Consider the following 15,849-nt stretch of genomic DNA (forward strand, 5'->3'; position numbering starts at 1 on the left):
ACCATGGGATGCTGCAGCGGTCATTAAGTGTGAAAAAAAATAAGTCATAAATCACTTTTTTCAGTGCTGTTGTAACTCTGAACAGTCATCAAATGAACTATGGAAACTCGAGGTATTATTCTATAATACACCCTGGTTTTCATAACGGGTTGAAGTCCACAAGTCATAAAAGGGCCAAGTTTGAAGACCCCTGTGCTAAGGCAATGATTAGGTTTCCACTGGAGGCTACCATGTAAGTTAAACTGTGTTCTCACGTCAGCCCAGCCGAATAGGTTTTGCAAATGAGGCCCTGCTTTAACAAGACAACATACAGTTTGCATATGACATTTCAACATTCAGCAGATGGGTGTCTCTCATGTGCATTGTACATCACCCTGCAATACTCAACAATTGAACGTGTGCATTATAAATAGCTTTTAATCTGCTACAGACAGATACCAGATAGGTATTGGATCTGACCATCTCTCTCGGAGAAGAACCCCCCCCCCCCAAAAAAAAGAGAGAGAAAAAAAAAATCCCTCAAAAGCAGCTAGAAAGATGCTCTCAGAATTCCCAGCCAGTTTGGCTGAAAATCCAATCCATTTGGAAAGCACACGTTGGGGAAAACTGGTTTAATTTTTTTATTATTATTAGTCATCCTAACCGATGATGAAGTGCTTTCTTTTTTTCAATCAAAATTGGTTCATTCAAGTTTTTTTTAATGCCCTAAAAAGAGGTCACTTTCATTCATTACCAACCCAGAATGACATCCACCCCACTCCCCACTTTCTTAAGGTCCCTGTTGAGCCAAAACGAAGCCATTGGCTCAACGTGGCAGCCTGTCCTTCAATCACCTCTCAAACTCTGCACGTTGTCAGCCTTGGCTTCCCCTTTCCAATGGCCATGGAGGGATTCGAAGCACATAAAGACAAACTTCACTGGAAGCCTGCTTTCATAGAACGTGACTTAAACTTTCCTTTCCTGTTACCGTTTGTGTCTGTTTCTTTCCTTTCCTTTCCTCCTTTCTCTTTTTTCTTTTTCTCTCTTCTTTTCCTTTCCTTTCCCATTCCCACCCAGTCAGAACCTAAGCATTATTAGAGGAAGATCTGCAGCAACAGAGAACATTCCTTTTAAGGGGTTGACTAGATGACCATATCCTCTTCCTGGATGCTCCATTACATTCTCTAGTTTCACACAGGGGGGGGGGGAAACCCGATGAATTCAAGAATCTGCAATCCAAACATTTTTTTTATATTGATCCTCCAAATAGGATTTACAGGTAGGGCGGTGAATAAATAGAGCATAAGATCTAACTTCCTTATCTAGTTATACTATCTCCTTCTGGCAAAGGGATGCAGAAGAGGTATTTATTTAAACAAAACATAAAACTGCCTGTCTTACGGTGATGATTTGGGGCAGCCTACAAAGATTTTAAACTAAGATTTCCTAATAGTTCATGTTCAAGATGCCACGATTAAAACATAAGCCCCCAGGTCTTTACAGACTTATGAAAGGCTAACAAGGTTGAGGTCATCCAGAACGCTGTTCTATATCAGCCCATAGAAGAGTTTGGTTAACAAAAGAGAATTTGTACTCTTTAGTATTTATTCAAAGATCAGTTGCACAATCAACTCACAAAGTCACTTTTCTCCCTCCACATTACCAGATCTGCCACATAAGCATAAGTATACCATTGTGCACTAAGCTTTCACAACACATTAAGCTTAAACCAAGGAAACTACATTTCAGATTTGTGCAATATTTGAGCCACCTGTTTTCCCCAACTGCTGTCCGTCCTGTGTGTGTTGACCTGCTGGCTAAGAACTCCGGGAGACAGAATTGTGATTATAAGGGGACCTTTTTAGGACCAAACTGGATTTTCCATGTAGACAGGGAAGACAACATGCCCAGCCTTTTAACTTCTTATAAATGTACATGGGAGATTACTTTTTATATATATATATATATATATATATATATATATATATATATATATATATATATATATATATATATATATATATATATATATATATATATATATATATATATATATATATATATATATATATATATATATATATATATATATATAAAAAATCTACTTGTACCGTACGGATTTTAAGGTTTTCTTAGATACGAAGATTACCGCTATTTTTTCAAGGCCCTCCTTATTTGGCTTCCAAAAAGATGGAGACAAAGTAATAAAGTTTTCATTAGCTAGAGCACGGGTGTCAAACTCACCGCATCACATGACGTGTCGCGACGTATCACAACTGTTTTTGGCATTGCCGGAGCTGGGGTGTGCGTGGCCTCCGCATGACGCAACCGGCCCGCAGGCCGGCAGTTTGACACCCCTGAGCTAAAGTAAGGTAAAGGTAAAGGTTCCCCCGCACATGCGTGCTAGTCATTTCCGATTCTAGGGGCTGGTGCTCATCTCCGTTTCAAAGCCGAAGAGCCAGCGCTTGTCCGAGGACGTCTCTGTGGTCATGTGGCCGGCATGACTAGATGCCAAAGGTGCACGGAATGCTGTTACCTTCCCACCGTAGTGGTCCCTTTTTTTCTACTTGCATTTTTACTTGCTTTCGAACTGCTAGGTTGGCAGAAGCTGGGACGCGTAACAGGCGCTCACTCTACTACGCAGCACTCGGGATTCGACCCGCCAAACTGCCGACCTTCTGATCGACAAGCTCAGCATCCTAACCCACTGAGCCACCGCGTCCCTTTTGAGCTAAAGTAAAGCCTCTTCCAACTCCAGGTCCAGGTGCAGGTCAAATCCTGATGGCAACTTGGACATGACTCTGTAATTTTCTTGGCAGTGACTTTTCCCAAGATCTTTGACTTTCTCGTCTACATGACAGGGTTGGGCAGGGGTTGCTACTTGTTGAAACAAAGGAGTAGAAAAGGTTGAGAAAAGGATTTCGGAACCCAAAGCTTCAGAATGTTTGTTCCTGCCCTACCTGACATTTGAATCAAACTGTCTTAATCATAGAATCACACAGCTGGAAGGGACTTTAGAGGTCTTCTAGTCCAACCCTCTGCTCAAAAACAGGAGCCTTAGACTATTCCCAGTTAAAAGGGTTGTCCGGTCTATTTTGGAAAAGCGCCAGGGATGGAGTACCCACAATCCCAGGAAGCAAGGTATTCCATCAGTGAATTGCTCTGTCAGCTAGGATTTCTGAGATTGCCAGACGAGAGAAGACTGGAGAGAGTGAAAACACCTAGATGGCAGATTAAAAAAAAGTATGTAGATTTTGATGTGTTGCCATAAAAACACGGTGATCGGAAGACCCTTCCAAGCTGCTCCAATTTCTCTCCCGCCTCCAATGTTTTATTTCAAACACAGTTCTGAAAACCGGATCTCAGTTCCTTCCTCTGGAAACTGGTGTTTCAAGCACGCGTTTCAAATCCGGTAGAGACTGGAGGGGGAAAGAAATGCAGGATTTTGATACAGTCGAATAATGAAATCACGGTAGAGAAGTTGCGCCAGGCAAAAAGGAATGTAGTCCTTATCACAATTCCTTCCAGTCCCAGTCAACGTTTTTTCTTGGAAGAAAGCAGACGACCTGCAAGTCCATTCAAATTACCAGCACCCAAATTTTCTCAGATTGGGCTCTTTCAGGCCAGATGTTGAAAGGAATCTCCACTTTCAATCTCCCTGGAAACGTGTCCTTTGGCAAGAATTAATCGGCTTCCTGCACACTCCAATTTGCCATGGGAGCGGCGCTGAGGAGCTTTGTCGAAATTCAGCCCAATGCTGCCCTCCTGAGGCTTCCCACAACCCTTTGTGCCAAGGACAGATTGCAATTTTATTTTAATTTTTTTTATTTTAATTCCATTTATATCCCGCCCTTCTCCGAAGACTCAGGGCGGCTGACAAGCTTAGCAGTAGCCTTCATTCTATGTATATGCCTGCTTATTAGGGCTTTCACACACACCCCAAGCGGCATTATTACAAAGTCAGCTTAATTGCCCCCAACAATCTGGGTCCTCATTTTACCTACCTCGGAAGGATGGAAGGCTGAGTCATTTTGAAGACGGAAAGATTTTAGCTGACGCAAAAAGTCCCAAATCCATTATTTAAACCAGCTAAGGTTTTTTTTTTTTAAAGAAGTGGCAAGCCTTGGAATTTCCAAGAACTCTACAGCAAGGGAAAAAGATTTAGAACTCTTAACGAGAATTATCAGTGAGGGTGGTGGAAAAGAAAAACATGACTCGTGTTTCATTTATGTGAAAGAAATGCTTACTATCCTTTTGTGAAATATGAAAAATATTTGAGAAGAGGAAAAGAGAGATCCAGAAGACCATCTAGGATGGGAAATCTATCGAGGTCCAGATTTCCCCCAAACAGCATTTTATTTACTTATGACCACAACTGAGCACCAAAGTTCTGTTGTTAAGAGACATTTGTTAAATGAGCTTTGCCCTGTTTTACGACCTTTCTCGCCACAGTTACGAAGTGAATCACGGCAGTCGTTAAGTTAGTTAAAATGGTTAAGTGAATCTGGCTAGCGGTGGCAGCCCTGTTTGTACATGCACAGGGGTGCTAGCACTGCCGGGGTGCGAGCAGCCTGTTTGCGCACGTGTGTGGGCGCACAACGCATAAATTTTTCTGCTCCTTGCTTTCTCTCTGGACCACCAAACAGGAAAGGTTGCGGACCTCTGATCTAAAGGATAACTTGAGGTTTTCCATTTCAATTTCAAACAGAGGAATAATTTGTCTTCTCAGCATCTAAAAGGAAAAATGCCTCTAGCTACTTGTACCTTGGCACATATTTAGCACCTTGAAGGATTGAAAACTTCAGTTAACTATAGTTTTCACAAACCCCAGACCTGAAATGTGTCCAGCTCTCCTATGTTGTTCACCTGTCAATCACAAATAATTCCATCAGAGCACCGAGCCGACTCTTGCATTTTTGTGCACATTACAAGCAGCACAGCAGGGACTAAAGCCCTATGGATGAAGCTCAGATGAAATTTAAAGGTGTTTTTTTTCCCCACCAGATGCCTCCAAGATGGCTTCTTTGTCAACCAATAGTGAACTAGACAATTTTTGCCATCTTTCATTCTTAGCTACCAACAACAGGAAGCAATTCGCAACTTGCTATTTTTCAGAATAGCTTCCTGAAAGGTTGAATCACTTCAACTCATTCCAAATTTTAATTCTTCAGTATTTAAATTTCATCCAAATATGCCCAGATGAGACCGAAAGCTTTTATGAACATTAAGTAGCTTTAAATTCCTCAGAGATAAGTTCGTATCTTATTCCAAAGTATAAATCACCGTGTTTTCTTTTGACTTACATGAACCCAGTCATTGTAACTTATTCTGTCATCCATTGTTTAGCAGAATCTTCTCCAATCCAGCATCTTAAGATACTCTTGTTACTCATCCTGGAAAGAACTCTTGGGCCAAAGGGTGATTTAGGGTAATGTGTAAGCCTGGGATATAAATAAAACTGATTGCTACAACGGGCAAACACGCAGATCAAATGCATGAAAAACAACCTTGGAAAGGAGTGGCAACCATCAATAACTTTAGGCTTTTTTGTGGCACAGGAACACACCCTTCCTGACCTAACTTGGATAAGACTATCAGCATCCAAAATCCTCCAAAGAAAAAGGACCTGGTCCCATAAACAAAGAGCCTTGGTGGAGCAGTGGGCTAATGCCTCCTTAAGTAACACCAGCTGCCTGCAATTAGTGCAGGTTCGAGTCCCACCAGGCTCAAGGTTGACTCAGCCTTCCATCCTTCCCAGGTAGGTAAAATGAGGACCCAGATTGTTGGGGGCAATAAGCTAACTTTGTAATAATGCCACTTGGGGGGTGAAAGCCCTAATAAGCAGGCATATACATAGAATGAAGGCTATTGCTAAGCACATTGATTTGTGCTTCTTAGATTGTAAGCCGCCCTGAGTCTTCGGAGAAGGGTGGGATATAAATGGGATTAAAATAAAATAAATAAATAAATGAAACATACAAAAAGTTCTTGTGAAGAAACGGAGCAATTAATCTGGCCAACAGACCTTTGCCTGGTGTTTCGTGATACCGACAGAATCAGGACCACAAAATATAGGGTGTCAAAGTCAAGAAATCCTTGAATATTTGTTAAGATAAAGAAGCTTCTGTAAAATGGCCATTTCTTTTACACTAACGGTTTGGTTTGGTTTGAACAAACGTTGCATGGACAGTCCACACACCGGAAGACTTTTCTACATGCGTCTGTCAAATTGAGGAATGTATCTTGATAAACGTATTTACAATTTTGGAAAGAAAATAAGTGTTATCTCAGATTATCTAACCACGAATATCTAGCTAGACATTTAGTCAAGATTTGTACAATAACTAAACATGAACTGTATAAACAATTAAAGAAATAAAGTATAAAAGGCATATTGAAATCAGCTTTTTCATATAAGAACAGTTTCCCTCTTAAAATGTGTTTAAACTTTCCTTTAGTGAATGACTCATGACTGAATCAGAAAGCAGTTACATGGCAAACCCACAGGATGTAAAAATGTTACTAGTGTTTTGCTAGGATGACCTTACTTTACAATCTTATTTTATTTTAGTCTGGTCTAACCTGCAATAGGCTCACGCTTAGCAAAAAAAATATATGCCCCTTTTCACATGATTGAAATGATGCAGTCGTAGTCAAAGCCAGGTCACAAGGGTGAGGATGGATCAAAAGTCACTTTTTTCCAGTGTTGCAACTTTGAACAGTCATTAAACGAATGGCTGTAAATTGAGGACTTCCTATATACATCATCTAATGTTGCTATGTTGATTCAGATTGTTTATAAATTGATTAGATAAATACATTTAACATTTAAGAGCCATGGTAACACAGTGGTTAGAATGCAGCCGTGCAGGCTACTTCTCTGGACTGCCGGCTGTTGGCAGTTCGGTCCTGACCGGCTCAAGGTTGACTCAGCCTTTCATCCTTCCAAGGTCAGTAAAATGAGGACCCAGATTGTTGGGGGCAATAGGCTGGCTCTGCTTAGAGAGGGCTGTAAAACACTGTAAAGCGGTATATAAGTCTAGGTGCTATTGCTATTGCTTTGCTTTTGCTTTGCCATTCCATTGTCATGATGATACAGTGATTAGAATGCAGTATTGCAGGCTAACTCTGCCCATTGCCAGGAGTTCGATCCTGACCAGCTCAAGGTTGACTCAGCCTTCCGTCCTTCTGCGGTCAGTAAAACGAGGACCCAGATTGTCGGGGCCAATAGGCTGACTCTGTAAACCGCTTAGAGAGGGCTGTCAAGCAGTGTGAAGCGGTATACAAGTCTAAGTGCTATTGTTATTGGCTTAGAGAAGAATCCAACGCACCCTCAATCCTTCTCCCATCCACATTTCAGCTGGGTTTGCCTCCATTTAGACGCATACAGGATTGCAGCCTTAAAACACGTTTATTAAACTAGAGCGCATCAGTTTTCTCTGTAGAAAAAAAAAGCTAAAGAAACAGATCTCTTGCAAAGGCTCTGTACAGTACCTTTGTTATACAAAGCGGAAATGATAAAAAAAAAGAAAAGAGTATGGCGAGAACTGCCCCGCTCAGTGGTTGTTAATCTCAGTTGCCCTCAGTGGTGTGCTCACCATTTAGAAGGGCCACGTCATCCAAAGTGGGTTGCTACAGGGAACCAGCAGTGAACTTCGTTTGCATGGGTTTCCGTGACTTGGTGGGAACTGAAACTCTACAGACAAACTTACTCACAGATGGGCATGGCAGATTAAAAATAATAATAATAATAATAATAATCACCAAACTTCTTTCTTGCCCTTTCTCCCCCAAAAGTCCCCACAGTAAGCAACCCACAGACAGCCACTGGTTGCAAGGCAGAGTTACTGCCCTCCGGCGCCAAAGGAAGACACCGGGAGAATTAACCTCATCCACCCGAGGACGGGCCTCGGCGTCCTGGTCTCCACGAACACGTCCCGCCACCTTCTCCAGACAAGGGGTTATAACCTGGGAGAAGAAAGAGGAATTCCGTCACACGATTTTCCACGGGGGACAGGGAAGGGAAGGACATACGTTAAAAAGCCAAGTCAAAGCAAATCTGGATTTGTCCCAAGCCAGTTATCATAGCAACCAGGCGAAACAAAACAAAACTTCGTATAGAAATAAGCCTGTGTGTGTGTAAGGAAAGTGACACCTGTACACTCAGAAACCTTACACGGATCAAAAGAATACGGACTGCATGCACACGCGCATTTATGACAAGGGCCTGCAAACGTTTGCAAGAAACGAGGCTGCCTAGCACTTAAAATTAAATCGGTGCTTTCTCCTTTAATTCCTGCTAGAACTGAATGTCCGTAGGTCTAACATGATTGATCTGGGCTTTTTTTGTCCTCTTTTGGCAAGTAAATTCTTTGGCTGATCGATTTTAATGGCAACTGGAAATCCCACCTCAGACAGGAATAGTGCTATTTAAGAAGATGCACACCAGCTAATTCTATTATAACACGATGCAATGGGGAAAAAATGTTTAGTTTACTAATGAATTCTTCCTTCAAAGGAAGATATAGATCGTGTATGGAGGATTTACTCATGCCTGTTTTAAAAATATAATCGAGAGATATAAGCAGACAATTTTTATCAACAAGACATTTTGTCAACAATATGAATTGTAGGATCTAAGAAGATACCGCACAGGGGGAAAACCAGAACATCATTCAAAAGTGGATAACACAGAAAAATGTGAATATATGAAGCGGTCTTTAATTAAACTAGGCAAGTGGCCTAGATAATCTAGTTTTATCTACTTCGATTTTGATTCCACAAATCTCAGTCATAAAAAGTGGCAGTTTCTGTGGTTGCGCTATTTAGGATGTTTTTATTTGGAATCACCAAGGATTTTATTTGGATTTTCTGCCAGCACTTCATCAATATGCTTAAAAGACAGCTAACACTAATTTAGATGGAAGAAAAATGAGGAGATAAGGATATTATCATACCTAATATAGACATTGAAAATCCAAGGAGAGGAGCTGCTCGGACATCACCCCTGAATTGTATCGGAAGAGGGATGGGAGGGAAGAAAGGAGAGGAGAGAGGGAAGAGCGTAGAGGAGGGGGAAGGAAGTAGAAAGGTTGGAGGGAAAGAGGAGGAGAAGTGGGGAGAAACGGGAGGGGAGTGGCGAGGGAAAGAGGAGAGGAGAGGAAGAAGAGGGAAGTAGGAAAGAAAGGAGAAAGGGAGAAAGAAAGGAGAGAAGAGGGAAGAGAGAGAAGGAGGGTGGATACAGTGAAAGGGGAAATGGACGAGCAGCACCCAAACTTACGTGTATGTATTTATGTATGGCGATATATAATACCTACAGCATGACTGATATAACAAATGTTAAATACCTGAAAAAATGTTTATATTTCATTGGTTAGTTTGTGGTATATTAAAGGAACTGTGGGGAAAAAAGACACACACACACACACAGAGAGACACACTTCTTAGTTTAGAACTTACCATCACTTCGTAAGGGCTTTTTGTTGGGTTTTGGCTTTACAACGGTTGTCGATGTGGAGGCGCCAGGCTTGGGTTCCTGAAATTTTATGAAAAACTCATCATTCAGAGACTGGATTCCAGCTCATCTTTTCAAAGCTGAAGAGTTCCCTCACTCAGCCGAAAGGACCAACCTGGTTGTGTTGGAGAGTCGCCTTGTAGCTTTTTCCTTCCTGCATGTTTTCCCACATGGCTATCTTTTGCTTTCTCTTCTCGTCTTCAAGCTGAAGAGCAAAATGTGCAGGAAGAAGATGAGAAGGGGATTATCTTTCGACAGAACTGCAGAATCTGGGCATCCCCTCCAGGCTGAACAGGGGCTTCCCAAAGCAAAATAGAAAGACTAACAGAACGGAGGGGAGTGACTGGTCTTCTCAAATATGCTAGACTTCAACTCTGACAATGACAGCCAGCATAACTAAAGGAATGACTAGAGATGAAGTCCAACCTTATCTAGAGAACATGAAATTGGGAAGTACGGCAACCAGTGAACAGGCTTGATGTAGGCCGATAGGAAAGAACTAGCATCAGGAGAGAAGATTTAAATGTTGTTAAATACAACAACAGCCTTTGTGCAAAAGGACATACAGCATATCCCCTTTTTATGCATAAGAAATGCTTTTCTAGGAAAAAGCTTCCAGCGAGGCAATCAGAGTAGCTGGAAAGGTCATTAAAATGTTATGCCAAATTAGCCTTTTGCAGATATAGAAAGAATTCTCCCAGTGGTTAATCCTAGAGAAATTCTTGAAGCAGAATAGAATGTAGTGCACCTTTTCCCTTCAATACGAGGAGAAAGGAAAAAGTAAACCAGTTTATACTCATGTCACAGGAACAGTTATTTTCATGGCCAGATACCTAAAGAAATTATTTGGAATGGAAGATAAGGATGATTTCAGCGATTGCTGAGATAATCTGATGAAATCAACAGAGAGAGAAGAGTTTACTTTTCTTTTTTCATCTCCTGGCAGGTTTAGACTTATAGCTGGCTAATTTTCCCCCAGGTTTGCAAACTTCAGCTATTCCAGCTCCGTAGAAGGGAAAGGATGTACATTGTGCTATGTCCCAGGCCTCCAATGTTTTCTGAATACTTCAAACCATTAGGCTACAACCAAGCAAGCCAAACAGACCAGGTTCACATATTACGTTAAGTTATGGTTTGCTTTACCAACTCTGTTGGACAAACCAGAGTAACCTGGTTCACGCACCACCCTAAGCCACTATGCCTGTTTTACATTCCACCATCACATACTGCATGTAACCATCAAGCAAATAAGCCATTGTATGGTTTAGTGGAGTGTGTGGATCCAATTCATCGCAACGTGAGCAAACTCATACGCAAACACAACAGAATGGAAACTCCGGCGCCAAATTCTAAATTATCTTTTTAGAGCCAATACCCCAAATTGTATCTTAAGATTCTATTTATGGTACTGATTTTTTTTGCTTTTTTTCAGATGCAGGTTCCCAATCTATCATCTGTATGTTTTCCTCATGCTTTTGAATAAAAAGCGCCCTCGTAGCTGCCAGTCGTATAATTTTGCAGGAGGCAGTAGTTCTATGAACAGCTGCTTTAGCATCTGAAACAGTTGGGACATACCATCTTCTGCTTTTCCTTGAACTTCTCCGCTTGGACATTCAGTTGCTCCTGCATTTTCATTCGGGCAGCTAGAAGGGCTTCTTGTTGCTTAACCACATCGTCTGGTTCTGAACCAATCACAAGAGAGAGTCATCAAAAGCTTAAATTCTGCTAGAAATCATACATCTGCACCAGCCTTGCGCTTTTCATCTCTTCCGACACTGAAACGTGCCTTAATTTAATTTGCCACTGGTTGCTTAGGTTTCAGAGTTAATGTCTTCTAACCTTGTGAACTCTAAAGCTTCCTCCTTCTGTTATGTATTCAAGATGGACAGTGAATAATATTTATATGTTACTTATATGTAAGGGTGTAGGTCTATACATATGTTGTATATAGTATGTTTTAAATGTGTTATGTGTACACTTGGAGAGGAAGCAACTAAATTTCATTTTTAACGTGTGCCCTTGTGCCCACAGGAAAAAAATGACAATAAAGGTTATCTATCTATCTATCTATCTATCTATCTATCTATCTATCTATCTATCTATCTATCTATCTATCTATCTATCTATCTATCATCTATCTATCTATCTATCTTAATATTTCAGCAGAATAATTCAACCCAAAAGTTGTTAACAATCTCCATTATTCTTAGCCTCAAGACAAAAATGCTAAACCAAAACAGGAAAAACTGAACAAAGCTAAGCTTCTGGAATAATAATAAAAAAAGATTAATCTGAAAGTCTCTCTTATCAAAATGGAAGGGATAAGCAGCATTGGCTGACCCAGAAGATTTTAAGTTTACTTCTACCCATAGACAACTCTGGAACCACTTTCCTGAGGCAATCCCAGCAGGCACATATTCCACAAACCTAAAAATGAGGTGCATTCCTTCTTCCAGCCATAAGATAAAGATATTTCAAGAACCAGGGATTCTTGAATTATATTTTACTTCTCACAAGTCACAGAAGGATGGATACCTAATCCTTATTTCTGTGAAGGCGATGATCACATTATCTATTAGCAACAGTTGCAGATGACAGCACAATACTAACAAGCAATTGCTGCAATTTTGTGGCAGGCAGCTTTACAGAATAAATTAAGTAAAATGGAGTTTCTTGCTCCAAGGAGATTCTACACAGAAAGATGTACGGGAGGAGTTTACATCATCTTCCCAGTTTTCATAGGCTTACCTACTCTGTTCAAGAAGAGAAATTCATCTTCATGCTAATCAATACATTTTTTAAGCAGTAGTAATAATGTATCCTGCGCTGGTGCATAAAGATCTAAAGTTGTGCACATACAGAGAGAATAGCCAGTCAAGAGTACTATTCACACGTACCTATAGCTGTGGGCACGCTGGATTGTTTAGCGCCTTGAAGATTTTTTGAGAGTTTTTGTACAAGTAGATAAACAACAATAAGACTGAAAAAGATGTACCAGCCGTAGTCTGAGAACAGTGAATTTACTGGAAGAGAAATCAAGGCAAGAATTTAATTTGGGTAGAGAACAAGAAACAGTTTGGGATTTAGTCTGCCGCAACAGTAGCATGGCAGAAAAATACAGCTGTGTTAAGCTAGCAAAGGACCAATTAAAAATACAATCTACGGTGTTAGATATCTAGTAATTTATCATGTACAGCCAGTTGCTCCCATTGCTAGTAGAACACAGCAAACTTCTGCTCACACTTTGCAAGAGTAGCTGACTTTCAGTTCAAGAAATACCTCTTTTTTGTATTTACAAAGAACAATTTATTTGCATGTTGTATCACTTTGTAAATGAAACTATGAAACTGTGGTGTCATAGAATACCATTGATACAATGGTAACTATTACTGTAACCATTTCTTTTCCACTTTTCAAAAAAATATTTTCCTCAAACAGCAAAACATATTTGCAACAAGAAAACTAAGAACAGAAACAATTAAAAATGAGACATCCAAATGAAACATAAGTAGCAAAAACCCCAAGAGTCATTTTTTAAACAAAAATATATATAATGTAATTCCCAATATTTCAATCCAGATATGCTTCTAGTCCAGGGGTAGGCAACCTTGGCTCTTTTATGACTCGTGGACTTCAACTCCCAGAATTCCTGAGCCAGCCTGGCTCAGCTTGGAAACCTCTCCCTTTCCCCTCAGCATGGCTGGCTCAGGAATTCTGGGAGTTGAAGTCCACCAGTTATAAAAGAGCCAAGGTTGCCTACCCCTGTTCTAGTCCAACAGCCTGCAAAACCTTTACTATTTCGGACAAATGACTGTTCTTCAAAAAATCCAGTGATGGGAGCACCCACAACTTCTGGAGGCGAGCTGTTCCACTGATTAATTGTTCTCACTGATAGGAAATTTATCCTTAGTTCTAGGTTTGATCTCTCTTTAATGGCTTCCCACCCGTTACTTCTTGTCCTGCCCTCAGGTGCTCTGGAGAATAGGTTGACCTCCTCTTGTCTGTGAGAGCCCCACCACCACCACCTCCAAGTACTGGAAGACTGCTATCGTATCATCTCTTCATTAGACTAGACATACCTAGTTCCCTCAATCGTTCATCATATGGTTTACGCAAAAAACCCTTATCATCTTAAAAGAGGCATGTGTAAAATATGCACTGTGGTAACCACAAACAAGAGGGACGCGGTGGCTGTGGGTTAGGATGCTGAACTTGGTGATCAGAAGGTCAGCAGTTTGGCGGGTTGAATCCCGAGTGCCACGTAACAGAGTGAGCGTCTGTTACTCGTCCCAGCTTCTGCCAACCTAGCAGTTTGAAAGCACGTAAAAATGCAAGTAGAAAAATAGGGACCACTACGGTGGGAAGGTAACAGCATTCCGTGCGCCTTTGGCGTCCAGTCATGCCAGCCACATGACCACGGAGACGTTCTCGGACAAGCGCTGGCTCTTCGGCTTTGAAACGGAGATGAGCACCGGCCCTTAGAGTCGGAAACGACTAGCACACATGTGCGGGGGAACCTTTACCTTTACCTTAACCACAAACAATTGGGGCTTTCTCCTCAATTCTAGGATGAATCTCCCTTTGATAATCTTCCATCTGTCAGTTCTTTTCCTGCCCTCAGGTACTTTGGAGAAAAGGTTGACCCCCACCCCCTCTTCTCTGTGACAGCCCCTTAAATATTGAAAGACAGTTAACAGGCCCCCGACATCCTTCTCTTCCATAGCTAGACGTACCTAGTTCCCTCAGTTGTTCATTATTTCAGTCTTTAGACCTCTTATCATCTTTTGTTGTTTTTCTCTGCCATTTCAAGGCTCCTCCCTTGAGACATGCATCCGGGCAATATTAATCCCCAAGTGTGACGCCCTGGTTGAGAAGTGGAAGAAATCCACCTTTTTAGGGTGGATCCTGCTCAGCAGTTGGAAGGAGCCTTCCAATCTCCTCCCAACTATATTTATTTATTTATTTATTTATTTATTTATTTATTTATTTATTTATTTATTTAAATTCCATTTATATCCCGCCCTTCTCTGAAGACTCAGGGCGGCTTACAAGCTTAGCAGTATGTGGGGTATGTGCATAATTTATTTTATTTATTTTTGTCATGCTTATACAATGTATATTGTATATATACCCTTTGAGAAGCTGTGTGCAACAAAAATCTCATTTTAATGTATGTCGATTTGTACACATTTAAAGTGACCACAAAGTTATTACTCTATTCTTATTCTATTCTAAATCCTTTTTTTATTTTCTATTCTATATTTTCTATTTTCTATTCTAAATTCTATTCTATATTCTTTTCTATAGGCTATTCTATTCTATTATTTCCTATTGCTTATTCTATTCTATTCTATTCTATTCTACGATGCACTGTTATATGACAAACTCGACTCATTATTACCACACTTCATCTATGCAAGCAATACAGCCCTCCTCCGCTTGATCACCATTGCACGCATTATGACGTCAGCTCCCAAAACTCGAAGCCCACGCACCTGAGGATGATGGGAACTGCAGTCCCAATTCCTCTGGAGAGCCCGCCCCACCATCCCCCCGGCAGGCTGGCAGAGACTGGATTCATCATCTTTGCAAAACGTGTTACAAGCGCAACAACACAGCCAGCAATCTCTCTCTCTCTGTTTATTATGCCCACCTAATCCCTAGAGACGGTACACTGCCCTTGAATATGGAGGCTCTATTTTGAAGTCCTAGATTCGGAACTCCTCCCACGGAAGCTTCCCCCCACCCAGCGCCTCCCTTGCTTGGAGAGGACCCGGACGCCTTCGCTCTCACCTGCTTGGAGGAGGAACTGGGCGCCTTCCTGTCCCCCGGGGGGGCCCTGGGGGCCCGGGGCCACATTACCCGCCATCCCGCCAGAAACCGGACCTTCTCAAGCCACACATCCGGGTTCCTGGCTCCTCTGACGGCTAGCCAATGACAACGCCGTACCTCAGAATTCCGTCCCTCCCCCCCATGACGGCGTGGATAGGATTGAGCCAATCCGAAGGCGGAAGAGGAGAAGGCGGGACAAAGTCTCAACCAATCAGAAGAAAGGGGAAGGGCCAGATTAAGATGACTAGGCTGAACGGGAAAAGGCCGGCTTCTCAAAGGGGCGGGGCTGCCTTGGAGGCGGGGCCAAGGCAGGAATCTTGACTTTTGCTTGTAACTTATCAACAACGTGGAGGGAGGGGAAATTTACGTCCGCTTTGCAAAAGGTGTAAACAGGCCGAGAGGCGTTTTGTGCAGGCAATGCAGTGAGCCGGGCGTATAAAATGCAACTCCACGTGTGCACATCGCCATGCATTTTGTGTTTGTTTTCTTTTATACACACATCTGGGTGCACATACTTCTAGGCA

At 41.6% G+C, this 15,849-nt stretch overlaps 1 protein-coding gene across 1 annotated transcript; it reads right to left on the reverse strand.

Moving 5' to 3' along the window:
- Positions 1-7,371: 7,371 nt before the first annotated feature.
- On the reverse strand, positions 7,372-15,452 carry SELENOS (selenoprotein S). The gene is made up of 6 exons (XM_081337344.1): positions 15,287-15,452; positions 12,391-12,516; positions 11,069-11,175; positions 9,609-9,698; positions 9,439-9,514; positions 7,372-7,947 (listed from the first exon to the last, which is right to left on the reverse strand). The coding sequence occupies exons 1-6, from the start codon at positions 15,360-15,362 to the stop codon at positions 7,868-7,870; spliced, it is 555 nt and encodes a 184-aa protein (XP_081193470.1). The 5' UTR covers positions 15,363-15,452; the 3' UTR covers positions 7,372-7,867.
- Between the last annotated feature and the right edge of the window lie 397 nt (positions 15,453-15,849).

Source organism: Vipera berus, assembly GCF_964194415.1.
Source record: "Vipera berus genome assembly, chromosome: 12".
NCBI lineage: Eukaryota > Metazoa > Chordata > Lepidosauria > Squamata > Viperidae > Vipera > Vipera berus.